The sequence below is a fragment of the Phasianus colchicus genome, chromosome 5, assembly GCF_987193195.1.
Source record: "Phasianus colchicus chromosome 5, bPhaCol1.hap1.1, whole genome shotgun sequence".
NCBI classification, from domain to species: domain Eukaryota; kingdom Metazoa; phylum Chordata; class Aves; order Galliformes; family Phasianidae; genus Phasianus; species Phasianus colchicus.
In genome coordinates, this window is record NC_143440.1 from 17,513,700 (window position 1) to 17,541,281 (window position 27,582).

Consider the following 27,582-nt stretch of genomic DNA (forward strand, 5'->3'; position numbering starts at 1 on the left):
AGTGTTTTTGCTCAAATAGTACTGCTTACCTATGTTCTCTGCAATAGCCTCATGTCCACACAGCTAACACTGTCATTCATTTTCACCATTAATGATTAAGCCTTCACACTTGGAAGACAGTTACTAAAGGAGCAAAAAAGTTTTTCTTTTCTGAGTACTGCTTAAAACCATGCTGCTTCCAGCTGCAGGGAAAAAGCTGCTCTTCTTACTGATCTCTAGCATGTCTTTCAATCCATCTGCTCAAATTCTGCTTTCATACAGGGCTAGTTGATGCTCTGTTTTGCAACTGCTTGCAAGCTCTCTTAGAGAAACAAAATTAACAGGAAGTACTCAAAGCCTTTCTAGAAGGAAAAGTTAAACTGCTTTTACCTATATTAGTCTTCCGTAGTGCTTGCTTGGGGATGCTGTCTTTTCAGGCATCTGCATAAGAGATTTTACTGTCCTTTGTTCTTCCACTTCTTGTTTCAAGTTTGTGGAGAGGAGGTGCAGTGAAACAGTAGGCCTTGCACTGATGTCAGCTCCAGTGCTTTTGGTGTGTGCTGCCCACAAGTTAAATGGTTATAATTCTTGTACCTTTGGAGATATTCTTTTCAGTGACAGAGGTGGCACGCTGGTATGCTTATGCTTTGCCCCCTTTATTGTCTACCAGATCTAGTCATCGCTGAGCAGATAGTTCTGAGTTTGAGAATTGGGGTGTAGATCAGAGTGGCAAGAGCAAATGTAAGTAAAAACCCCAGAGCTGGCTGACTTCCAGAGTTCAAATACTGGCAATTGCTGAAGGTATAAAACTTGCTACAGAACATTCAGTCTTTTTTAATCACATATGACTTAGTAGCTCTGTGATGGTCTTTAAGCGTCTGCTGCTGTGTATTGTTCAAGTTCTAGAACATTTCTATGTGTGCAGATGCCTTTGGGGTTAGAAGCTATGAGGTAGTACTGTGAATTGTTTCTGCTAATAGTGCTTAAATACGTGTGTGAAACTAATGCTTTGTTATGTTCTCTTTATCCAGACCAGCATGTTTTGGAAATTTGATCTCCATTCGTCATCCCACATAGATACACTTCTAGAAAGAGAAGATGTAACACTGAAGGAGTTGATGGATGAGGAGGACGTCCTGCAGGAGTGCAAGGCTCAGAATCGCAAACTTATCGAGTTTCTGTTGAAGTCAGAATGCTTGGAAGACTTGGTTTCATTCATTATCGAAGAACCACCTCAAGACATGGATGAAAAAATACGATACAAGTAGGAGAACTTCTAGGGGGTTGAGGGACTTAGGAATGTAGAAAGAGAGGTGACATACTTCAGTGTTAATCTGGTAGTATGTTTGCATTTCTGCATGCTGTTCTTTAGTACAATGCTGTTAAACTTTGAGCTTGTTTTTTCAAGAGACTTGTAGAACTTTTATTTAAATCATTCTGATGTTTGCATGTTTTCTGAGCAGGGACCCCTCAAAGAAATGCTAAGTAAAATAATCAGAACTTAGATGAAAAATCTTTCATTTTTTTTAATGTGATGAAAGGTACTTGAGTGAATCTGTATTTGCTTAATTCAGTTAGGTGGTTAGCCTTGTTTTATTAATGATTAGTAAGCTGTTTGGGGGATGCATTTTAGAAAGTCTGTAGCACTCCTTGGAAGAATACGCTGACTATCTAATTGCTGGTGTTTTCCTTTGCAGAGCTAGAACTGTTAGAACTGAGTATGGCCATGACTCTTGCTAGTTTGTTGAGAATGTTCAAACTCAACACTCAATCTGTCAATTTATATAAAGGCACTTCTACCAATTTTGGCCTCTTTTAGGGCTGTCTGTGCAGAAAGCTTGCCTTTCTTAAAATAGAAGGCAAAATTTAATGTGAAATAGAGTACTCTTTTAGTTGCAGCACTTCTCTTTCTGACAAACCAAACCTCCTGTGTTTCTAGCTGACTTTGAAATAGCAGTACCTTTTATGTTTATAAGCTTTAAATTGCTGGTGCTGTCATAACTATCTTTAGTGTGAGTGAAGGCCAGAAGTTCAGTTCAGGACACTGAGTAATTAAGCTAAGAGACCATCAAACCCAATAGTTTCCTGTATTTGATAGTATTAACTAGTTTTGCAGGCTTTATCAGACTTCGGGTAGAGGTAATGAGCCTCTTCAGTTGCAGTAGGTATAGAGAGAGTAATCCTGAAACTATTGGCATTGATTTTTTTTTTTTAATGTAAGCCTTGTTTACTAGAAAGGGACAAACCTACTGCTTCCTCACAGGTATCAATCTGCTGTTAGCAGCCTACTTAATTTCTTGGCAGCTAATGTTTTCCTATTCATGGGGGTGGGGGGGGAAGAGGAGGAAAAAACTGAAATCTCAGTATTTGAACAGATTAATTTAACAGAAGATTTTAAAATAAAAGTAGAAGATTTTTAAAATGAAAGTATGCTCTTTCCCCACTTCCCTGGTGCTGTCCTGTTGCACCTGGAGGTCATAGTAGTCTGTTTTCTAAATGAAAGAACACAGTCTGTAGCTGAAAAGAAGGCTGCAAGGTGACCTCATTGCAGCCTTTCAGTACCTATAGGGAGCCTACAAATAGGTGGGTAATCAACTCTTTCAAAGGGTAGATAACTGCAGGACAAGGGGAAATGGTTTTAAGTTGAGGGAGGGAAGATTTAGGTTGGATGTCAAGGGGAAATTCTTTACAGAGAGAGTGGTGAGGTGCTGGAACATCTGCCCAGAGAGGTTGTGGATGCCCGGTGTTCAAGGTCAGATTGGATGGGGCCCTGGGCAGCCTGGTCTAGTATTAAATGAGGAGGTTGCTGGCCCTGTGTATGACAGTTAGAGATTCATGATCCTGGAGGTCCCTTCCAACCCTGGTCATCCTATGATTCTTTGAATGTACAGTTATGTTACCTTGCAATAGTTTGCTTTTTTGTAATTAGTGCGGAGCTATCATGCTTGAAAAATTGATCTTATTAGAAGCCCTATTAGGTTCTGATTGGATATGTATTTCTTTGAAGTATGAATGACTTACAGATTATATACACACTTCTTTCCTTTTTTGCAGATATCCAAACATATCTTGTGAGCTGCTCACTTCAGATGTCTCACAGATCAATGATAGGCTGGGAGAAGAAGAATCTTTACTTATGAAACTGTACAGCTTCCTCTTAAATGAATCTCCTCTAAACCCTTTACTTGCCAGTTTCTTCAGCAAGGTGCTAAGTATTCTCATAAGCAGAAAACCAGAACAGGTAAATGATTAAAAGCTCTCCAGTTTAACAGCTTTGGATTTGCATGAGCTGTTTGAGCGAGTGAACTGCCTTTGTGTGAGTGCTTACCTCTTGGCTTATGTCAGTATTTGCATGGTGATGTTAGTATTAAATTGCTGTGCTGTTGGAGTCATGGGTAAATGAATACAGTTGGTGGGGAGGGGTCTTCTATGAAGAACTGTCATAGAAAAGGGTGAGACATTTAAGTCCTTGTTCAGAAGTAGTACTTGTGTGTTCATGGTGCCCTGCAGTAATAGCTGGCATATCTGGCTGTGCTACCTGAGCAAGTTAAGTTTGTGACTGCCTGCTGTGCTTTTATTTTAGTAATTTCTATATTTGCTTGAAAGCATATTACGTTGAGGTCTTGCTGTGTCCCACTTTGCTTTTTGAGCCAGGTGTGGGGGAACCTCGTACCAAAAAAGCTGGTTTTGAAAGGAGGCTCAAAATGTGCACATAGGTGGATCTGTCTTGTGCCACTGTTGCTACTCTGTGTGTGTGTGTGTGTGTGTGTGTGTGCCTTTTTATCTTCTGGCTTTAAGAGGTGGAAATGTTTAAGAAGTTACTTATCTCTTTTTAGTGAGTGAGAGGAACTAAATCTGGTTAGTGTAATTTACCATGTAAAATACAGGTAAGCAAATGTAAGCTGCTTTGTTCATTTCTAGATTGTGGATTTTTTAAAGAAGAAACATGATTTTGTAGACCTCGTTATTAAGCACATAGGGACCTCTGCTATCATGGACTTGCTGCTCAGGCTACTGACTTGCATAGAACCTCCACAGCCCAGGCAAGAAGTGTTGAATGTGAGTAAAACTTGCCACAGTTTTTGTCTGACTTCTGAACTGTCAAAAAATACTTCATAACCTGTTAAGACTGCTTATACTGTTTTGACCCGTAACACCCTGCTAGGCATTTTGGGAAGAGATTATCAAAGGCTGTGGGTTTGTTTGTTTTACATGTCTTCATGAACTCTTAATTTTGCTTCTGTCCTTTTTCTCTGAAGTGCTGTTAATCCTTGTTTAGAAATATCAACAGCATGACTCAGGGCACTTTTCAAACTACTTTTAATTCCCTCGATTAAATTCATTCACTTGGACATTCTTACCAATGTCCACAAATGCTTTTACAGTGGCTAAATGAAGAGAGGATTATCCAACGGCTTGTAGAAATTGTACATCCATCTCAAGATGAAGATGTAAGTATTGGTCTGATGTTCTTTTTGATTGCTGTACGGTAGTGTTAGAACTCTTCTAGTTGGACTGTTTTCTGCTTGTTTATTTTCAGCAAGCTAACTCCAGTATTTAATAGTGTAGTAGTTTGTGCTTGGGAAGGGCTTGCTTTTTTTCCCCTCTTTCTTTGGGATTTGCAGAGTGTATTGGATTGGGTCAAAGCACAGTGTAGAGTAAATGTTATTTTGAGTATTCAGCTCTAATGTTCTGCCTTTTTAGTACTGAAAATACTTTTGATACCAAAAGCTTTTTGTCTTGTTAAGATTTAGATATGGCATAGTATAGTTGTCTAAAGTGTTTTGTGGTAGAAAAGACTGTCAGTTTTGCAGGTTATTTTAATGAGGAATTCTACTCTGCCATGTTATTAATCTAATGATGCTATATTTTTCTGTTCCAGAGACATTCAAATGCATCACAGTCACTCTGTGAAATTATTCGTTTAAGCAGAGATCAGATGTTACAAGTACAAAACAGCTCAGAACCAGATCCCCTGCTTGCAAGTCTAGAGAAGTAAGCTGGTTTGCCCAATTTCTGATATTTTTTTTTTCAGTTAATCAGAGCAGTATTTAACATTTGTCCTTTAAAAGCTTTGGAATTGCAAGCTCCACTTTTCCTAACTGCCTGTTATTATCTGTATAATTTAAAATAGCTTCGCAAATAAGCACAGCTCACCTGGATGAATTCCCTGATGGCTTCTCTTAACATTTTGTCCCATTCTTGTACATTGCTTCTGACTACGGGATGTTAGACTAGGATATTTCCTGCTCTGTCAGAGTTAATGGGATTGAACATATAGAGGTCAGCTTGATACAGTGCAGAATATACGTTGGGAACTTTGGCTTTGATCTGTTATTTTAAGTTAATCTAAGTGTTTGATTGTACTTGAGAAGATTTCTGTCTATCGCCTTTGTTTTGCTGGTTCTAGGGTTAGGTTTGTGGCTGTGTGACATGGTGAAGTGGTCTTTTGGTCTGAGTGCAATCTATCCTTTTCTATCATATTGATTGTCAGATTTAAAACCAAACAAGATCAGGAGGAGTAGGGAAATCTTACTGTGGTGGTAATGATGGAGGTGATTGTGGTAACAACACCTAATAGCTTGAAATAATATTTCACTTTATCCTGTTCGTTAATTTGACATGAGCAAACAGTAACTAGTTTTCTGTGATAACTGTGTCATAAAGAACTGTTGTGTCTGATGGCAGTGCTTTGTTTTCAGACGAGAAATCATTGAGCAGCTGCTGTCTAATATTTTTCATAAAGAAAAAAATGAATCTGCAATAGTCAGTGCAATCCAAATATTACTGACCTTGCTTGAGACAAGACGACAGACGTAAGTGTTCTTATTACTTATGCCTGCTTACTTTAACTCAACTGCTGAAATGCCTTCTGTGTCCTTGACTGAAATGTTTTAGTGGTCTATCACAGCTGAAGTGAAACAAAGAGCCATGTGTAATAATGCCAGTATCGATCAGTTCCCCAAATGACTGATTTTTCTGCAGGTTTTTTTTCTTGGAACTTGCCACTTGACAGATCAGACTCGTTTCATTTCATCTTTTTTTTTTCCTAGAAACAAGGAATAGAGCACCTATGTACAGTGTAGCAATTGGATATTAACTTCCTCAAAAAAAAAGTTATTTAGAATTCTATTACAACTTCACTTTGAGAAACTAGTGAACAGAGGTTTGATTGTTTAATAGACAAGTGAAGCTCTTCCTCACAGAAGAGGGAATATAGCAGCTGTAATAGTCTATCAGCAGCTGAAAACCATGCTGGACATCTCAAATGTGATACACGTAGGTACCTTAGGTCTAGCGTTTGGAAGAATCTTGCTCCACCATAAGTTTGTGCTTGATTTTATATTTGTAAGATCATGTTCTTGCTCTCTTCTTCATTCTGTTTATGTCTTCAAAATAGTGATGCTGAAAATTATGCCTTAGTGTTGTTTTAGAACTAGTTTTGGTGTTAATAATCAGACATGGCTTGTGTGCTTTAGATTTGAAGGCCATATAGAGATCTGTCCTCCAGGCATGAGCAATTCAACGTATTCTGTCAATAAAAGTGTTCTAGAAGCCATAAAAGCACGACTTTCATCCTTCCATGAACTCCTACTTGAGCCTCCAAAAGTAAGTGAAACATTATGTTGTCAAAGAATTTGAAGCAAGACTGTCACTGCGTGATTGTATTTTAGTTGGGTTTCAAGAACAAAGCCTAGTTTGTCTGACAAATTTCAGGCAAGAGCCCAGGTTCCTTCCCTGTTTCTTGTGACCTTTTCTATTCATTATATTTGTCTCTGAGCCAATATTTTTTGCTAATTGATACACTTTTCCAGCTTAAACTCTATTCAGTTGGCAAGTAGCCTTGATGATTACTTCCTTCTGAAAGCAAGGAAATAAGATTTTTCTTTCTATTTTTGGCAGTCAGTACTGTTTTCAGCCCCATAAATCCTATCTGAATAGGGAACAAGGATTCTGGCTGCCTCAGTTGTCAGGAACTTGTGCAGGCCTCGTGTTGGCTGTGCGGAGTTCTTCTAGACTTGTGCAGGTCTAAGAGTAGACCAGCTCTTTTGCGTGTACCATGCACTCCAAGCATACTGAATACTGCTTTGTTCAACTTTTTTTTATGATAAGCAACATACCCATATCATGCTGTTGCTAAAGATACATACAACCAGCTGTATGAATAGATATTTTATCTGTGCTTTTTTTTCCCCATACAATTATTACCAGTAGGATTTCAGTTGGAGCATGGTTCAGGTCAGGGTGCTACAGTCTGTAGGAGAAACAGACCTGAGAATGAGAGTTAAAATTGCCATCAGGAGTTTATAAAAGGTCAGATAAAAGGAATGAGTTGGGATGAGGGTGATGGGGGGGAAAAAGGTAGTGGTAAAGGCTGTTGTAGCCTAGAAGAGATGAGACCTCAGATATTCAAGTGCAGAAGAGTTGAAAAATACAAAGAAATTGTCTTGATTTGAAATAAACAATGTGGCAAGATACATTGCTTTTAGTTCAACATAGATCTGAATGTATTTGCCAACAATGTTTGGAATGCTGAGCATTTAAATAAATCATCTAATGAAGTTATCAAGTCTGCTTTCTTTAAGCACTAGTGAAATGAGCACCTTTTTGTATCCGTGCCCTTAAATTTTGCGTTAAAGACTGGGCTGAATGACCTAATGTGATGTCAGTCAGTTTTGACACAAGGGAGAAGTAATAGTTAGACAAAAAATAAAGTTAGTCATTGTAGAAGGCAGTACGCTTCGTTGTGGCCTGCTTCTCTAAGTACTTTAATATAGGAAGAAAGAGATCTTCATAACTTCACCTTGCTCGTGGCATAGTTGTTGCTACTAGACTTTTCTCTTGGAGTAGTCAATACTAGATTTCTCTGATTGGCTGATAATTAATTGTGTGATAGCACGTCTGATCTGGCAGCCAGCTAAAACTTTGATGTAAAAGCTATGGCACATATTGTAAAGTGAAGACCTGTTAGTGCATGGAAGGAGGTTGTTGCTGATGGAAGTAACTCATTAGGACACCATGGATGGAGCCTGTTTTGTTTATAACATTAGAAGAATGCACCAAGAGAAACTTTTGAAATCATGTAAATGAAATCAGGATTGCTGAGGCATAATGTGTGTTTAGAGACTGTCCACCTAGCTGTTTTCGAGTACTATAGTAATGCAGACTGTAACTCAGTATGTGGATTAATGAGTGAGAAGTGTATTTCCTACTCCTTCTTGTGGAATGCATCTGTTCCAATATTCTGTAGCTACCAAGCAATTTTTAGTGTCTTTGCTTTTATTTGGCTGTTTTCCATTGCTCCTTGTCTATAGGTAGAGTTGAAATAAGCTTTAGTTTTCAGGATTTAAAACTGCTTTCCTGCAATTTTTGTGCATAATAGTAATGAGCTGTTTGGGGTTTATTTTTCTGCTGTTTTTTAATATAAAATTTGAATGATTCTGTGCCTCTTTAATTTTTTTTCCAGAAAAGTGTCATGAAGACAACGTGGGGTGTATTGGATCCACCTGTGGGGAACACACGTTTAAATGTGATTAGATTAATATCTAGCCTCCTACAGACAAATACAAGCAGTGTGAATCAGGAGCTTATAGAACTAAACAGCATAGGAGTTATACTGGTAAGAACTTCATGCTGCCTTACTTTTGTGAGTTGCTAATAAGGACTTTTTTGATCTTTGTTGATGCAGGTATGATATCGTTTCCAGCTTTTCAACTTGTTTTGTAGCTTCTATTGCACTGACAGCTTTCAATTTCTAGTTTTACTGTTAAATGTGTTTGTTTGAAGTTAGCATTTTCTTTCCTCTGATCATTCCTGCTCATCTTACTCTTTCCACCTTCGTAAATCTGCATGATTCTCTTGGACTGGTTTTCTTAAGCTTATTTTTTCAGCTCTATGTGCTTGAGTTTTCAGCTGTGTTCAAAGCTTCCCTGTCATTCTTTTGCTGAGCTAGTTCCTCAATTTCTCTGTCCCTCTTCTAATGTGTAGCACCCTATATGCTATCTCAGTGCCTTCTTGTAAAGGGACAAGTTACTGTTGGTAGCTTATAGAATTTCAAAACTGCAAGCAAAATGTTGCTCAAGAAACTTGTAGTTAATGAGCTCCCTGTTTTTTGCTAATCTGCCATCTCTGCTTTGACTACTTCCCACCTCACTCTTCTACTGCAGCAGGGAAATTCTTAGGTTGACCAAAGTGTTCCAATTTTGAGATCAGTTAACAAAAACTTTGCAAAACATGCCGGAATTCATATTGTAGTATCAGAATATGATGAAAGCTTCTGATTCTAAACAGGTAATTGCAAAGTTTAAAATATTAATATTTTTCAGCCTCAGATTGATTTAATCTAAAATCTTTCCTTCAACTGAAGTATCTGTAGTTTTGTTGTCTTCTCAGTGTCTCCATCTCCATTTCTCTATCCAGCCTGGGATTGCAGGCAGGCATTAAAGTGTATAGAAATAGCTAACTTCATTCTGAAATGGATTCCTGTTATCTAAGGGAATACATGTGCTGTGAATGTTTGATTGTTCTTATGAGTAGGTTTAGGAAAAAAAAAACAACTAAATTCAGTGAGTTTGAACATGCTTTTCAGTTACAGATTTCTTTTAAGGAAAACCAGTGGTGCCTGCCTTGAACTTCAGTGCTTCATGGTGTTTCTGAAACAACATGTACTTTGCTGCATAGATCTTATTAGGAATAGTAATTGTTCACATCAGTAGCTTAGTTTTAGACAAGGGTGTCATTAGTTTAGGAGAGCTGAAGGGGAGCTGTTAGGTTCTTTAGATGTAGCTTGAATGAGGCTTGAATTATGTTATTTAATGCTCCTTCCATCGCTGCATGTATTTCCATTACTAATCTTGTTTTCCTGGGACAGCAATCATTTGAGTTTTGTAGTCAGAAATAGTCTAAAGTGGCTGGACATAAAGTTTGGAAAAAAGAAAAAAGTAAAATCTGATGCTTAAAAGGAGATCTGTGACAAGCTAGGAACATGACTAGATGAACACAATTCATGATCTGTCAACCTCAGTATTTGTCTTGTGTGAAGCATTAAACAACACCAAATTGCATCTGGATTATCTGAGACAGCTTTCTGTAAGAGAAGAATGAAACTAGTATAGATAGTAGATTCAATGCAGTTAGATGTAATTTCTTGTAAAGTGTCTCAATAAGGACAGAAGCATGTCACTGAAGGATATTGGAGGCACTAAAAGTCTGTGGTGAACTCAAAAAAAAAAAAGTTCACGGCTAAAAAGGTCATAAGTGGCATTACTTTCTCAGGGACTGCTGCTAACAGAATTTAATGGGGAGCATCATTTTAGCTTTCTTTGTCTGAAAGTGCACTATTGGTTACCCCCAGGCTAACTCTAGCTGAGTTTTTACTCTCATCCAGCATGATAGTCCTTATGCAGTAAGCAGAAGAAATAACTTTTTTGTAGATCACACTTTTGCTTGCACAGTGATAGTTATTGCAAAACTTGGAGAACTTGCTTGTGTTGCTGTTCAAATTACTTGCTGGAGTAAGTCTTATGTTTGAAGAGACCCTGCTTTGTATAAACCCTATTGAATTTCTTTTTCAGGACATGTTCTTTAAGTATACGTGGAATAACTTTTTGCATACTCAAGTAGAAATCTGTATTGCATTGATTCTTGCAAGTCCTCTTGAAAGCACAGAAAATGGCACAATTACAGATCAGGATTCCACTGGGGACAATCTTTTATTGAAACATGTAAGTTGTATTTTTGGAAGGAGTTTCTTGAATATTCCTACCCCCACAATATGGTAGCAGTTACTCTTACATAAAACATAACTCAATTTTACTTCATATAGAATTAAGAGTTCTTTGGTCTTTGTTTTCTTAACATGTCATTTCTGGTTGTTAAACCTGAGAGTGCCACAAAGTGGGTTTTGCTGCCTTCAGAGTAAGTGTGTGTAGAGCTGCAAGAATTCCCTTTTAATTGAAGTTCCTCTTACTGTTAAGAATTAAAATTGTTATTTCAGTGTCTGTTCACTACTGCAATTCAGCAGCTACCATCAAAGAGAAGTCAGAATAATGTAGTTTCAGCATTCAGGCTTCCGCCTGGGATCTGGCTGCTGCTTCTGAGCACTGAAACCCTTAATCCAAGTATCTATCCTGAACCATGAAACTAGTTGCCTTGTAAGACATGAGGATTTCTTAAAATCAGCTCTGAAATGCATAGTGTTGTTCCATTTAACTTTACAGCTATTAAGTATATTTTGCGTTTTATTCCACAGCTCTTCCTTAAGTGCCAATTAATAGAACGAATACTTGAAGCATGGGAGATGAATGAGAAGAAGCAGTGAGTAACTAATTTTCTCATTTCTTGCAGTTGTCTAAATACAATTTTAATTGTGAAATGTATGCACAATCAATTCAGGCTAAGCTGACCAACAAATACACTTGCTTAAAATATTTTAAAGACAAATGCATCTAAATGCATCTCTTTCCTGAAATATGCAGTGCATTAAATACTTATTTGGAAGTACAGTTTGCTTGGTAGTAAATGGAATAATTAAGTTCTACAGACAGTTAATATTTGGATTAAAGCTTTCACACGTACCGAATTTTCTTTCAGAATCCTTCAGTTTCTCTTTTAGTAATGCCTGAAGTTTAGGCCATCTTTATGGTAGCATTTGAAGACATTTTCCCATTAACATATGGGGTAGAACCAAGTCTGTAGTTCCTACACTGTGTAAAATGTTACATCAGCCAGTTGAGTCTACCCACCTTCAATTACAGAAACGTATCATGAAGTTTTAAAGGAATGGGGGAGAAAAAACACACTTTTCTCCAGTAAGCAATTGAAAACTAATAAACAGGTCAAAGCATATTATGTTTTGGGGAGCAACAGACTCACAGGTAACAAAAGCGAAGATCTCAGCAATGGAATACCTTCTGGAAGTGTGTGATTGTGGAAAGGATGTAAGTTTCAGATAGCCAGTACTGTCTGAAATTGAATTTGTATTATGAGGAAAACCTTCCAGTCTTTACCTGAGGTGGTATAATGGTGCTCTGAAGGCTCTTGTATTTGGCTTGGGAGATTTCTGAACAGTGAATGTTAGAGCTAACTTGTGAAAATACTGAGCTAGCTGACTGGGATACTGTTGCTGGTTTGCTGGTGTATTATTTGAGAAACAGCACCATTCCCCAAAATAGTCCTATTCCTATCTGGTGTGAATCAGAAAATACATGACTAGTGCAGCTGACCTAAAAATAAGGATGTTGAAATATCTGAAGAGAGTGTTATGAAGGAAAGGGATGCAACTGATAGGGATTGTGGCTTAGTTAGATCAGGCTGTCCCACCTAACTTCTATTAAATATCATCATTATCTCCTGAGGTTATAAGAGAACTACTAACCTAGATTGTGAACAGATAGTTCCTCATTTCTATACATGCAACCTAAAACTATTCTTTGATTGAATTGTCTTGATTTTAATGCCTGCCACGTGGGAGAGTTCATTACCTATTTGTTATTGTGTGTTTGTGGTATTACTGGGAAAGCTGTTGGTATAAACATCTGATTCTGCTTCTGTGTGGAAAAAATTGATTTGTTCTTTGTATCTGTTTTAGTTTCCATGGAAATAAATAGGAAGCATTACTTTCAGAGCGACCTACATAATATCCTAACAGATAATGCACCAGAGTGCTCAGAGTGTATAGGATTGCTGAAAAATATTCTCAGCAGCAGTGTTTTTCTGAATATTACAGATGTGTTGTCAGTTTTGTCTTCATCTTGGCAACACAGCATATTCTTTTTCCCCACACACAAACATGAAAACAGAAATGATCTGTTCAGATGCTCTGTACTTCCTTCTTGGTAGTTACAGCCCTGTTAGTCTTCTGGATGCTCAATGTAATCTGAACACTTGTATTTTAAATTGAGTATTTTTGTGTACCTCTAGTTTTAGGATACTGCTCTTACATTTTGAGAACTTGGAGGTTAACTTGTCTGTCTTGTATAAGTTCTTAACTCTGGTAGAATATTTTGTAACAAACTACAATAGCAGAGCTGCTCAGAGTGCATGCAGTTCCATTTCTGTGGTTTATTGCAGGGCTGAAGGAGGAAGACGGCATGGCTATATGGGTCACCTGACAAGGATAGCAAACTGTATTGTGCATAGTACAGATAAGGGCCCTAACAGCACGCTAGTCCAACAGCTCATTAAAGGTAATGTTAATGCTCTTTGCATTTCTGTTTGTGAATTGCAGCATCACGGCTTTAGGAAATCAATCAAACTTAAATTAGAAGGCGGATTTTAGATTAAAAAAGAAAATATTTCTGACACATTTAGCTTAAACAGATGTTTAATTCTCTTTCAAACTTACCTGAATGGTATCGAAGCTCCTTGAAGTAAATGTAAAGAGATGCTGGCCTGCCTAGTTAGGACTACTTTGCTAGATGAAGTCATCCATAAGCCTTTGGTATTTGTTTTTTGATTGCTTTGTTTTATAAGAGAAAACGAACAATTAAAAATGGTGATGTTGATTGTATTACATTGTTTTTCTCTTTCCTATCCTAGAGCTTCCAGAGGAGGTCAGAGAGCGGTGGGAAACATTCTGTACAAGCTCTTTAGGGGAAACTAACAAAAGGAATACAGTGGATCTAGTAAGTGGTGTTGGTTAACATTAAAAAATGTCTGCTGTTTGCTTCAGCCCCGTTGTTGTTTTTTCTTGTCATTAGTACAGTCAGTCTTTCCTGCTGCCAGGCTACCAAGGTAGCTTGAGTGAAATCAGGTGCTTCCAGTCTGCAAATCGTATTGCAGGGCTGGATGACAGGCATACAAGAATAAAGCACCCCAGAACGTGTGGCTTTTAAGTAAGTGTTACACATGAAAGGAGAAATCATAGAAACAGAGTATACTTCAGGAAAAAGTTGTCATTTGTCTGTTGTGTGCCTGTCCTGACTGTGGTATTGTATTTACAGAAGCATGAGAAGGTGTCTGTGCAGTTTTTACATTTTCTGTGTTTAAACACTGCTTTTGTGTAGACGGATCTCTTGTCAAAAGATCAGTAAATAAAAAAAAATCACATCAACCAACTATGTTTACTTGAGAATCTGTACCATGGAGTTCTAGGGTGTGTGCAATAAGGCAGTGTAGTACAGTACCGAGCAAGCTGTCATCTCCACATCTGCTTCATAGAAATGATTGTCCATAAAGCGTGTCTTAAGGCTCAGCTGTAACTACTATTACTTAGCCTTACTTCTTGTAACTACTGTTACTTTGCCTAATTGCTGTCCTGGCTGAAATTACTTTCGGAGTGCTGTTCTGATAGAAAATAGCTACTTCCAAGAACAAGTTCAGCCACACTGCTGCTTAAGGAAGAAACCATTCCCGCTGGTTCTGTGTTGCGTGATCAAAATCGTCCCTTCTTTTTAGGGTAATGGTTCAAACAGTTGTTGCTATGGTAATAACTCCACGTTTGCTTCTGTAAGCAGACGTTGATTATGAATTTTTGAAGGTGAATCATTTCTTGGTTAACTTTATTTTTGCAAATACTGTAGACACCTGAGACAGTCTTTTCATTTTCCTGTGTTCTTTCCTTTGGAAAGGAAGATCTGTGTATAATCCAGCCTTCTAGTGGCTATTAGTTCACATATCTTACAATAAAAATACAAGATTCAAGTTCTCTCAGGTATAGGTTAATGATATTGAAATATGTCAGGGTCTGTTTTATGTAGTATAGCAGTTGAGAAAACTGCAACTAATTCAGTTTCTTGTTTGGATTTGAAATTGTCACACAATAAGCAAATGACTCTATTTTGTATAGGTTACTACCTGCCACATTCATTCTTCCAGTGATGATGAGATTGACTTCAAAGAAACTGGCTTCTCACAGGATTCTTCTTTGCAGCAAGTGAGTTGAACTCTTTTAGCTGCATAAGTTGTTCTTATCTTAAAAAAAAAAAAAAGAAAGAAAAAAAAGAAAACCCAAAAACCAAACACCTGGAAATAATCCTTCTAGATTTGTATTGCTTGCAATAGATTCTTTTATTTAGAATGTGTTCTCACATACACATTTACTTTATTGAGCCCATAGATGTGACTTCTAGCACACAGCATGACCTCTCAGGCCTTCAGGTTTTTAAACTGAGATGGAGCTGTGTATGCAGATTTCTGCTCGTTACACCTAAGCCATTTCCTATGCTAGCTCTCTGGCTGAGCTGAACACAGTTTCTGTGACCGTTGTTCTTACTAGATGTAGAAGGCTGATATGGTGATATTATTTGTTTTCTGGAAAATATTAATTGCTGTGAAATCAGAGTTGGGGTTCTGTTGGGTCTTGGTTAATACATTTTTCTTAACATGTTGATCCTTGCTTCAGTGGGGAAGGGGGGAGGATTGGCTACACATTGTTGCATGCTTTTAGTTTAAGGCAAAATGTGAAGAGCTGCAGTTGTCACAACAGTATAAATGAAGAGCCAGCTAAGAACAGTTCTGTGACAGATTGTATCAAGCAGCTGAAATGGTTTTAACTTTGTAGACCCTTGCTACTGGGCAGATGGACAGAGCTAAATCTTCCTGAACTAAATTTCTAATGTGCTAGATCATTTACTTGGGATTCAGTATGTGCTTTTGAGAGCTCCTTTGTGAGTGTCTCAAAGATAGCTATTTATCATTTAATGTAAGAAAAAATTAAACCTGAGGCTGTAAGGAAGTTTCAGGCCCACCAGACTGACAGCTTAAATCACAGCTATGTCCACCTTGAAGCTTTAATGCTTTCATAGTAATTGATAACTCCGTATTTAATATGGTGATGGCATTTGGAGTGTTTTTGGGATGAGTGATTATGGAGTACATCGGTACCATTTTTATGAAGCATGACAGAATTTTTCTAATAATACTGTCTGCAATATAAATTTCCTTTAACTCTTCCATGGATGGTGAAAGAGAGGCAGCTGCTGGTTGGTAGTTTTGTCATGCAAGACTACCCATAAATGCCCTGTACAAAGCACACAACTTGTCTAGAATATTAATCCAAATCATATTTCTTTCAGCTCATACAGACAGCTGTCTAGTACCTAGTCTAACTCTGGCTTTGGTACTTCACACATTTTCTATACTTTTAATGATAAGTAATTGCTTTTCAAGGTTTGAATTGGGAGTGGTGGCTCAAATTTTACAGAATTAGTTTCATTTTTATCTGCTCCATGGGTCTTGTGCATGTATGGTCTGCTTGAATACCAGCATGATAGGTTGGATGCCATCTGAAGCAGCTCTAGTGAGAAAGTGAGATCTCAAAGCAACTCTGTGCTTCTCATGCACCCCTTAATAATCCAGGTAGCTAATCTCCAGAAATGCAGGTAGTACTACAGTGAATAACTTGAAGGAAACAATATTTTATATATATATATTTTTTTCCTTAGCTAAATAAACTGTATGTTTTAAAGTTGTCTTGTGAGGAAAGCAAGATATAAGACAAGATAAGTCACTGATAGGAAATGCATTGAAATTACTTAAAGCATTCTTCAACGAATAAAGGTAACTGGCTACAGCTAGCATCATCTCTGTAGACCAGTAAGTAAAAGGGGGGATCAGGAGGGTACCCATTAGGAAGTAGGTGAGGAGTGGGAAATACTAAGGAACCTGTTTACCTTTACTTTTTTTTGTCAAATTTAACTTTTGTTTATGCAGAATTACACTTGCATCCAAATTTAGTTTGATGCTGTACTTCTAATAAGTCCCCATTGTGCCCAAAAGAAATGTTCGTTCAGACATTTCTAATGCAAGTTTCTGATGAGCACTTCAGAACTGGTGTCTTTGATAAAGATGTCTTCCTGACAGCTAAGCCTGGCATGTAATGTTTCTTGTGCCATTACTATTTCATGTGCTGCTTTGCTATGGCTGTAGAAACTCTTCCACTGTTCTTTTGTTCTGCACTAGTTTAGTATTGCTTTTTGTCTCTTTTTCAAACATATTTGATTATGTCCTGCCCTAGGCACACAAGCAGTTGGTAATTGCATTTTGTTATACTGTTGTATACGATTCTGATGTAGTGACCAAAGGAGTTTCATAATCCTTCCATGTCACGATGCTCATGTCTTAATTTTCTGTTTATCCTGGTGACTGGCATCAATGGCTGCACCCTGTGTTTTCACTCATGTGCTTTTAACATCCATAATAGCGAAGATACTTTACAAGAAGAATTCTCAGTAACCAGCATAAAGATGATTAATGATTTAGTGGGACAGTCAGTAATTGATAGTTAACCTATGCAAGTCTGATACATGAATTGTGTCGGTATGAAATCATTAAGTTCTGAAATACTCACAGATTTTAAAATCTAAGATCAAAATACAAGAGTTCCTGCTTTGGCTTGGCATAGCATAGTAATGCTACGTACCGGTGCCTGCATTAGGGTTTTGTTTCTCAGACTCACTCTCAGCCTGATGGTATCTCGCTGTTTGCCTCATAGCCATCATTTTTCTGTTTCCTGCCTTAATTCAAACTTTTTTTTCGCTGTTCTCTTGTTTTCTTTCTACATTCACCTTGTTCTGCTTTACCACCTTCTTTAGAGGTTCTGCCTGTATGCTGTGACCCCTCGGCTACCTGGGAAGGCAACGAGAGAGTTGACATCAGCCATGTTTCCTGGAGTAGCTTGACCTTGGCTGACTTTACACACAGAAATAACACTGTTAACAGTTCCAGGGGAATGAGCACTAATTTAGTTCATAGTCCTGGTACACCTGTCTGCTGGCATTTGGCACTGACATCCTTTTTAAAAAAATAAATTTGTGACACTGCACTGATGTGTGGGATGTTAAATAACTGTGTGTGCTCTTCAGTTTCTTCTAGATGTTGAAGAGACACCACTAGTGTGTATGTATGAGCAATACAGCTAGCGATGAACTTAGTATCTCCAGTTAATGTACTCCTCTGCATTTTTTTCTGCTCATATCTTAATATTCATAGTAAGAAAAGCATTTGTTTCTTTTACCAAGCACATTGTGTTGCTCCCCTGCTTCTTAAGGGTATGATTTGGAAGGGTGCTGGTTAACACATGGTTAAACAAGAGATTTAACTTTCTCATTAAGAGCTGCAATTAGGCTGGCTTTCAAATGAGTAAATGTAAGGCACGTAGTTAGTATTAACGTTAAAATTCCAAGGGTATGGTGGATCCTTTTCTTGTCTCTTATGTTTAGATTAGAAAGACTTTTATTTCTTTGGAGCAAAATGGGCAAATAGGATTTAGAGTATTCTTAGAATCATTATATCACTGTCGTTGGTCCTGGGGTTGCCAGGCCTTTTCTGATTATCAGATGCAACAAATGACGTCCAATTTTATTGACCAGTTTGGCTTCAACGATGAGAAGTTTGCTGATCAAGATGACATCGGCAAGTGAGTATATTATTGTGCTGGTTTTGACTGTAGTCTCTGGAACTTCTTTTTCTTTTTTGCTGTGGTTTTGGTGATGACAAATACCAACCTTTATTCATGTGATGCAGTTGGCTATCAGTCATGTCTTCTGGTACCAAAATGTGTTTGAGTGCTCTTAAAAAGCCTCTCTGAGCAGTTTATATGGGAAAGCAACAGCTGATCTTTCACTCGATGTGCCCTGACTGGGCCAACGTGAAAACATAAAGCTTGTGAGTGAAGAAAAACTGTAGCTCTGCTCTTAAAAGCCATGTATGACCAATGAGTTGGCTTTATTGGGGAGCGCTTCTGCTTGCGGGCACAGAGAGTCATTGACCCCTCTGAATCAGTGTAGCAGAGTGGATGAGTTGCTCTACTTAGAAGTTTTCCTATGAAGGTGGCAGGAATCCATGCCCTATTTCCTGTAGGGGAAACTAAGGAAGGGCATTATAGATCTACCCTTGTTTCTAAGGACATAGCAGTTAAGATGTAAGAACATGTCTTGGTCAAGTTTTATAAACAACAAAAGCAACTGGAAAAAGATGACAAAACAAAAACTATGACAAACTTTTCTGTTTTTTCAATTCAAAGTAAACTGATGCATAATGAGGAAAGAATGGGAGTTCTGATTGAAAGCAGTGCTAATTTAATTAGAATTCATAGCTTGGGATGGAAGGAGATGCAGTAAAAACGTTATTTGATGATGGTTTGTTCAAGTGTAAAAAGGCAATGAAATGGAAGATCTTTTACTCTTTTGTAAGACGTGGTTAGTAACTGATGGCTACCTGAAACTTGCACATGCCTTCCAAGAAGCAGAGCTGCCTTATTACACCACGTCATCTGGGAGGATAAATGAAGTTTAGGTGGGTGAGAAAGTAGCTCAGGATACTGTGAACTTTAGCTAGAAGCAAGTGAATTTTGGCAAGGATGGGGGTTGGAACTCCTTTGTAGTGTATGGTCTTGGTGGAAGGAAGATGACTCAGTGAGCCCTTGAGGTATATGGTAGGTATACTGAGTCTAATTCAGTTGTAGATTAACTGCCTTTTACTTCAAGATTATGCCTCTTGTGCAAGAATCAATTTCAGTTTAAATTACCTGCTTAGTGCAACTTCTAGCTAGGTGGTGATTCCTGGGGTGGGTGGGGGCAGCTCCCATGGTAGTGCAGCCACATCTAACACTTGGTCCTTTGGATCTCTGGTCTTGTACCTGGTTGGTCTGTAAGGATTAGAGGAAGAAGGTAGCTCTGAATTCATTGCTGTTTGTGACCAGGGAATGTATTAACTCTTCTGAGAGTTAGTTAGGTTATCCTTCCTCTTTCTGTTATCTTGCCTCCCCCAGAGATTCGATTGGGTGGTGTTATTTTTGATCTAAGCCATATCTGTAATTAGTTTGGTAAAACTGCTGGAAAGTTTGATATTTGGAGAACTGTGAAGCCTCCAACTTAATGTGCAGCTCGGGGGAAGGAAGGTTTGATTTCAGCAGTGGATTAAAAAAACAGAGCTATTCAACTTTGGTTTTCTGAAGACAACACTGATGTTAATTTTTCATATTGCTGCTTCTTGTTAAGAAGGACCTTCTGTAAAGAGGTGAAATCAGTTGTCAGATAAAAGACCTGCTAACGAGATCTTTGGAGGATTTAGATAGAGATGTATCTTTAAAATACTTCACAGCTGAAAAAACCTCAGGAACGACAGACTTCTGTAATGGAACTTGTGTGCTTGGTTTCATGTTGGAAATGACTGCTTCTTAAGATTTTTCACTTTCTTAGTCTAATAGTGCAAGTAAGGACTTGTGAAAATGACGTCCTCGTGTGATAACATCATCCTTTCTTAGTGTATTTCATGCATCGTTTATTTTGCAGTGTTTCTTTTGATCGGGTCTCAGACATCAACTTTACCCTCAATACAAATGAAAGTGTAAGTATGCATTCCTGTGCCTGCACAAAAATGACCATCTCTTAAATTTCTGAGTGACCTTTAAGTTTTGTTGGTGGCTTTTGTTTATTCTTTTATGATGTATATATAACCTTAGGAAAGTAACAACACCTTATTCCTGCCTTGTGGGGATTTTCTAGTTAGATTACTTTATTACTGTTCCTTATGGTTAATATTAAGCAAGTGCTTCTAATTTGTGTGTCCAGGTTCAAGAACAAGCTTGGATCTAGTCAGTGCAGACTGCACGTGAGTTATGAGCATAGACACTGTTTCAGCATTCTGGCAAGATAGCAGTGACAGGAAGTGAAGAATAGAGACTTCTAGCATATGTGCTGTATGTCAGTTGAGCTGAAATGAACCCTGCTACAGAAAATAAAGCTGGAATATTTGGTGGTGCAGTTCTGTGGAAAGCTCTTTTGATGTCATTCCTACACGCCGTTCTGAATTGTGATGGAGCCTCCCAGCAGCTCTTGGATGAGTGCACTCTGTGTGTTAGCAGTTGACTAAAACAAGTTCCACTGTACGCTTTCCTGAGGAGCTTTAAGTTGTCAATGCCTTCTGGTTTTCCAGAAGGTGCTTTTTTTCCCCACTAGTTCAAGATTCTTTTCAAACCAATCACGTATTTCCAAAATACTGAAGTAGAATAATTAATCATAAAGAGACTTTTATATTTTTCCTATATTTAGGGCAATATAGCATTGTTTGAGGCATGCTGTAAGGAGCGGATACAGCAGTTTGATGATGGTGGTTCTGATGAAGAAGACATCTGGGAAGAAAAACATATTGCATTCACACCAGAGTCCCAGAGACGTTCCAGGTAGGACATTTGTGTTCAGCACTATAGCAAGCCCTCCCACTGAGTACAAATTCTGGCTCAGGTTGGCTGTTTGCACGGGCAGTCCAGCTTAACTTCCTTTCTTTGGAGAAGTTGGTAGAGGAATAGCTATTGTGTCTTTGTTCAAGCCTTAGTTTGCTTAATATTGCTGTCCTGACTACTCAGTTCTTTCTGCATCTCAGCTTATTTCCTTTTTCTTTCCCTCTGTTCAGCCCAAGGCATCCCAGTCTAAGGCAGTCCCTACCTGTGTAGACAGACCTTGCTATCTTTTCTACGGTGCTACTAAAATCAGAGTATCCACCTCCGTTGCCATAGTTGCCCTTATTCATACTGCAGTTGTGGATAAAATTATATATGCTGCCTTGAGGGAAAGGAGCATCTGTGCCCCAAAACTCTCAGGGCTACTCAGCTTCCCATGGCTTCTGAATTTTGTCCCAGCGTAGCTTTGGCTTTTCTGACCTTCCTGTGATTTAAGTCCCAAACCATGTGTGCTTTTTCTGTTGTAGCCTTTGGAGTGTGTGGGGCTAAGACCTCCTCTACATGAGCACTTGTTCTGTATGCTGGCGTTGTATATACTTAGGTGATGTGTTTCAAGCATGTGCTTAGATATGTCGTTACTTTTCTTAACTGTTAATGCTGGTTGTGCTCACCTGGAAGGGAGATTTGCCTCTAGGGTTCAAAGTACATGTGTAAATGAACAGACTGGAATACATTTGGGTTTGTTTTCAGCATAAATTGTAGTCTTATGTTGGTCTTGAAAAGAGTTTTACAGTTCAGCACTTCTGTTTAGTGTATGGAGAAAGTCTAATTCCTTTTTCTTTTCTAATCTCTTCTGCACGGTAGGAGTGAAGGTTCTCTTATTTTATGTGCAAACAGAGGAAAAGAAGCCTCTTTATGTGACCAAGTGATAAACCTTTGGACTTTGTTTTTTTTTGGGGGGGGGAGGAGGAGGGCAGAAGTAAGGGAAATGCTGACAGCTAATGAGTTGTACTTCACTTAATTTATCATCAACAATAACTGTTATAGTTCTATCAAGCCTCAAGCATTCTCTTGTGCCCAAGATCCAATCCCATGTAAACTATCTTTTTGTATTTTAAGTTCGGGCAGTACGGACAGCGAAGAAAGTACTGACTCTGAAGAAGAGGATGGAACAAAACAAGACTTGTTTGAATCGCATGCCAATACAGAGGACAAAATGGAAGTAGACTTGAACGAACGTACGTAGCTTTTCTGCCAACTGCTTGGAATTATAGGAAAGTGCTACATTTAGCAGTGTTATTTTGTAAGAGCTTTCCTCCTATTGTTATTTATTCCAAGTGTCTTAATCTCTCTCACTGTGAAGACTGCATGCTGTAGAGAATGCGGGTACTGGGAAATTAAAATTCCTTACATGTCCCGAGTTAAGTTACTGGAGTCTAAAATTCACATCTGTACTCTTCAAGAGGGAAAATTGAGTAGGAATCAGAATGGGAAAAATAAAAATTAATTTATGCATCTCATATGCTTGCAAACCTGATAGGTTGTTTATCTCTGAGTGTAAAATATGGTTGTTCTTTCTAGAAGCTTTTTAGACCGACACTTCATCTTCAAATGTTCTTTTAAAACGCATTCTTCAGAAGGGAAATGGATTTAGATTGGTGTCATTTCACATGTGAATGATCTTGTTTCCAGTGTGTATCAGTAGGGCCCTCACATGGAAAATTAATTGTTGTAATTGGCTTAAGAGTTTTCACAATCAAGTTGCAAACTAAACTAGCTTTACTTAAACTGGCAACGTCTGTAGGCAAAAGGCCTGTGTTTATCTAGACTGTAAGGAATTAAAAATTACGATAGAAGGAATAGTTAAGGGTTTTCTTTTCTTTTGTCAGATTGGTGTCGTTGGCATCTGTGTGTCAAACAAGTTTTGATCCATGTGGGTCTCCTCCCATATCTGCCTGGGTTGGAATTTCTAATTGCTAGTCAGAGCTTCCTTTTCAGCCTGTTTTTTTGTATGTAAGTGTTAATGAAGAAAATGTTTCCCTTGGGTAGGTGAAGTATTTTGAATTGACCTATCCTAAATTAGATGCTTTTAAATCCAGACTGCTCCGAAATTTAATATCCCAGTAAATATTTTAAAGTTATAAGGGGTTTTAAGCTTTTCTGAAACGTAGCAGTGCTGCTAATGCATGAGATGTTAGAGACCGCCTGTACCTGCGTTGTCTTGCTCATTTTCTGTGTTGAGGAAAATGTGCATAGGAAACTGAAGAAGGATGAAAAACCTGAGGGTGCTTTTTTTTTTAAGTGTAGAAACTAGCACTGAAAATTTGCAGCAACCATTAATGTTAGCTTAAGGAATAAAGGGGAACTGCACTTGTGGTCCAATACAGTTTTTATGTTCCTCAGATTAGTGCTATTGATTTTTCTCAGAATATTGAGAGTTACCATTTTTGAAGTTCTGCCTTACTAGCAGAATTTCTCTTAAAGAATACATTCACAGTTTAACTGTGTAGAGAATTCATTTGCATGTGCTTTAAAATACAGTTAAGAATTTTGCTGCTCTTTTTGGAATGTGCACATAGAAAATCAGAGTTAGGCATATGTACATTTGCATTCTTTAAATTGGTTCCTAATGAATTTGCTGATTGGTTTTCTAGCACCAAATTGGTCAGCTAACTTTGATGTACCCATGGAGACTGCACATGGTACCAATCTGGATTCTGTTGGGTCTGATGTGTGGAGTACAGAAGAACCTATGCCAGCCAAAGAAACTGGCTGGGCTTCTTTTTCAGAGTTCACATCCTCTTTGAGGTAAGAACAGTTGTGACACAGGGCAAGTTCAACTGCTGTTTGGTATTGTTAGGGTGTGCTTCTCTACCCAAGGCTGTGTTGGAGGTGTTTTGCTGGTAATGCAGTGTGTGCTGTGTTCAAAGGCCCCACACTTTATAGTATTAGATCTTTGTATGGTCTATTTAAACCATAGGCTTTTATAGTATAAGTGGACCCTAAAGGGTCATTGTTTTAGAGGATTTTTGAAAATTATTTGTATACTTGAATATTGGTCTCTGCCTGGAAGTGTGGACTATGACTTCTTTGTTATAGACCGAACTCAAGGAGCACTTTTATGACTTCCACATTGAACAGTTAAAATGTTGATGATTTTGTTTTGTCAGTGATTGAAACAAATTTTGTTTAAAAAAAACCAAAACAAAACACATACATGGTTATGTAGCTACAATATTTAGAACAGGCAGCTCTGTACTATTTCAACCATACCTGATATACACTTTCTTCTTTTGATGTGATCAGTACATCAGAAATAATTGAGGTCCTCTGTGTGAGTACCTAATCATCCCTATGGATGTAAAATTTGAGTTGCCATATTCTAGTAAGGTTTATAAGTGAAGACATGCAGTTGCCACATCAGTGGACTGAGAAGATGCTACTCTGTAAATGACAGAAGTGTTTCAAGTGGTCAAAATTTGTATTTTGAATTGCTCCACGTCAGAAGAACTTGTAGCCGTGCTGTATATACCACTGAGCAAATAAATCAGAGTAAAACAACTTCTGCAGTCAATAATTAGGGCCTGTGTCGACAGTCTCAGCAGAGAACTCTGGATTTTTGAGGTTCCAAAAAGTGCATTTAAAAAGTAGCTTAAAATGTTGGAAATACTGTGAGGACCCAGCAATAGCTCAGTGCCTTGCAGCATCTCCTTTGCAGGTACAAATAACATCAGTGCCAAACATCCTCAGTTGGCCCCATGCTCTGCTGGGTTTTGCATTACTGAACTTCTGTTTGGAACACCTTAGCCAAGACTCATGTGAACTTGGTGTCATTCAGGTTCAGTGATGCTTGAGGCTTTGTGCCTTTGAAAGAACCAAATACGACTCATTCTGTTGTTTGTAAAGCTTATTTTTATTTTGTATTTGAAGCTCGACAGATTCCTTAAGAAGTAATTCTCCCGTGGAAATGGAAACAAACACAGAGCCAATGGATCCCTTGAGTGCAAATGCAACTGCTCTTCCAACACAGCTGGAAAGTGAGTACACTGCATTCAGAAATGCAAATGGATTGATTTCTAATACTTGTACCAAAGAAAGACCTCACCAAACTATAAAACTCTGGATCCAGAGATCTCTCATTTGGTTCTGCTCTTCTGCTAGCCAATGAGAATGACTTGGGAAAGAAATTCTGAAATTCAGTTTTCCTAATTAGAAAAGAAACCAGTGTTGGTACTGCCTCTAAAAAGCCTTTCTGTCATGAGCAGGGAAGCTAAATCTCTTCTGTTAGAGAAGCCGTGCGTATGGCTGCACTTAGCTGAGCTGGTGCTCAAGAATAGTCAATAGCCTCTGATCTCTTCCCATGTGCAATAGACCAGTAGCCTCAAAGTGTTCAGATTTCCCCTTTCTTCTTTTTCTTTTTGAAATTACCTTTTATGTATACATGTGCTCTTTGTTCTATTTATGTGAAATGATTAGAAGTCAAACCCACATTAATTAATTTTCTGTACATATTAGCAGACAGAACTCAAAGTGCAGATGGGAAGTCAAGGAAGATTGGATTTGTCAGAGGCTTGCAGTACTTGGGAATTTACTGACAAATTGTATAGCGTGAAATTACGCAATGAATTGGGCTGTAGAAGACCAAACTTGGTATACTCATACTACTCTACCAACATCTTGGTCAAGCAAACGTATTGCAGTAACCACATAAACAGCCACGTACTGAAGTACTCGGTTTTTTGCAGCTCCAGGAAGTGTTGCTATGGAGGCCAGCTCAGATGGAGAAGAGGATGCAGAAAATGCAGACAAGGTAACAGAAACAGTAATGAATGGCAGCATGAAGGAGACACTGAGCCTTACTGTAGATGCTAAAACTGAAACGGCTGTTTTCAAAAGGTGAGAGTTTACTCCTTATGTATTGCCTTCCCACTCTTGTTTTACAAGTGCTGCTGATGGAACGCTGTCATCACTAAGAGTTACAAGTGATAATTCCTAAGTGCTCAACTAGAACCCATTTCCAAATGTAACTGTCTTGAAACTTTATTTCCGGTTAGTTACTAAAATAAGATTTTTCTTATCAAATCTGAATTGTCATTGGAAAGTTAACAGTGGAAGGCTGGCCCCATTTTGAGCCTGATGCATGTTACTATGCAATGATAATGTACATTAAAATAATGGTACAATTGTAGATCAAAGCCAAAGCTTTTTAAACTTTGCACTGAGTATTTGATTTGGAATTCCGTCTCTTATGAAAAGAGGTTGGAAGGAAGAGATTGAAGGGCAGCCAGGCACTGCTCTCGAGAGTAATTAGTCAGAAATCCGGGGTAACTCGTGGTGTCAGTGTCAGGTCTGTTCCAGTCTCCAGGTGGTACGCAGAAGTCTCTAACCAGACAACTCATTAATTTCGATATCTTTTGATATCTGGCCTTACAGTATGGTTATATTCCATATTACGTGCAAAAGGATCATGATATGTAAAACTTGTTTCCACCTTGTACTGAATCTTAATGATGAAATGTTTTTCTTATTTGGTGTCACTTAACATAAGGAAACGGAGGCTAACCAGTCTGACCAATTATATTTTTGCCTCTATTGATGCTGTTTTTCTCTGCTCTGATCTTCATGGGTCAGTGTGTTATTAGCATTTTGCATCCAGCTCTCCTAATTTTTTTTTATATTTCCTAGTATCTGTCTCTATTTGAGTTTTAAATGCTGAGAAGAAATTGACTGGGATTGTTTAATAGAGGGATTGTTTAATAGACCCACTATCTTCCAAAGAAAAAAATTCCCAAGTTAGTCCCTATGCTGTCCTTCTTAAATGTGTTTTACTTCTAGCTGTCCTGTTAGTAGACAAGTACAGTTGAATCTGGATGCTCTGGGAATTGAAATGTAACAGCTTTCAGTCACTCTTGATTCTATCCTTTTGAATATCTAAGCAATAAATTGTAACTCAGATCAGGTTCCTAGAGATGCTTTTCCATGTGGGGGAGGGAGCATTTCTGACTGCACAGCACTTACAGAATCAAGTGGCTGTTAGAGAAATTGGTCCTCGGCAGTTGAGAGGGGCAGTGTGACTCTGGAGTGGTATATCATGGAATCAGAACGAATTTTTCACTTAGTAAATGATGAATCTTCTCTCCGGTTCATTCTGAATTTTAAAGAATTCTTTTATATGGTCTGCACTTCTGTTGTTACAATTCAGTCACAGTTGGATATCAGTGGTGCTTTTACATTTAAACAGCTTTAAACGACAAGCTCTGTGGCCTCTCATAAGAGTGCAGAAAATGAAGTTAATATGAGTAGGCAGCACGCGGTGGCAGTTGCCGCCTGTCGTCATGGAGTTACTTGCCTGAGCTATGGATCTTCTCAGCTGTAAGGAGAGAGGTGCAAAGGGAGGGAATATGAATCTGGGATCTTGATTTGGGAGGGGGGATGGTAAGTGTAGAAGAGAGTTGAAGGGATGAGATCTTAAGTGTGGACAG

The 27,582-nt window shown here is 38.3% G+C and overlaps 1 protein-coding gene across 9 annotated transcripts in view; it reads left to right on the plus strand.

Annotated features, from left to right (window-relative positions):
- PPP6R3 (protein phosphatase 6 regulatory subunit 3) overlaps positions 1-27,582 on the plus strand; it is a 52,048-nt gene that overhangs the window by 17,084 nt on the left and 7,382 nt on the right. For 7 of the 9 annotated variants that reach the window (XM_031608982.2, XM_031608979.2, XM_031608978.2 and 4 more), the window contains 20 exons: positions 1,011-1,243; positions 3,034-3,220; positions 3,901-4,038; positions 4,365-4,430; positions 4,862-4,974; positions 5,682-5,795; positions 6,459-6,588; positions 8,447-8,599; positions 10,554-10,703; positions 11,231-11,295; positions 13,051-13,166; positions 13,519-13,604; positions 14,768-14,854; positions 18,240-18,337; positions 20,214-20,268; positions 20,973-21,103; positions 22,220-22,338; positions 23,755-23,908; positions 25,031-25,137; positions 25,846-25,996. In XM_031608982.2, coding sequence (XP_031464842.2) covers positions 1,017-1,243; positions 3,034-3,220; positions 3,901-4,038; positions 4,365-4,430; positions 4,862-4,974; positions 5,682-5,795; positions 6,459-6,588; positions 8,447-8,599; positions 10,554-10,703; positions 11,231-11,295; positions 13,051-13,166; positions 13,519-13,604; positions 14,768-14,854; positions 18,240-18,337; positions 20,214-20,268; positions 20,973-21,103; positions 22,220-22,338; positions 23,755-23,908; positions 25,031-25,137; positions 25,846-25,996 — 2,447 coding nt within the window. In that variant the 5' untranslated portion in view covers positions 1,011-1,016. Of the gene's footprint in view, positions 1-1,010; positions 1,244-3,033; positions 3,221-3,900; positions 4,039-4,364; positions 4,431-4,861; positions 4,975-5,681; positions 5,796-6,458; positions 6,589-8,446; positions 8,600-10,553; positions 10,704-11,230; positions 11,296-13,050; positions 13,167-13,518; positions 13,605-14,767; positions 14,855-18,239; positions 18,338-20,213; positions 20,269-20,972; positions 21,104-22,219; positions 22,339-22,989; positions 23,114-23,754; positions 23,909-25,030; positions 25,138-25,845; positions 25,997-27,582 lie in introns of those variants that run through there. The other 2 variants (XM_031608983.2, XM_031608984.2) reach the window with 2 other exon arrangements.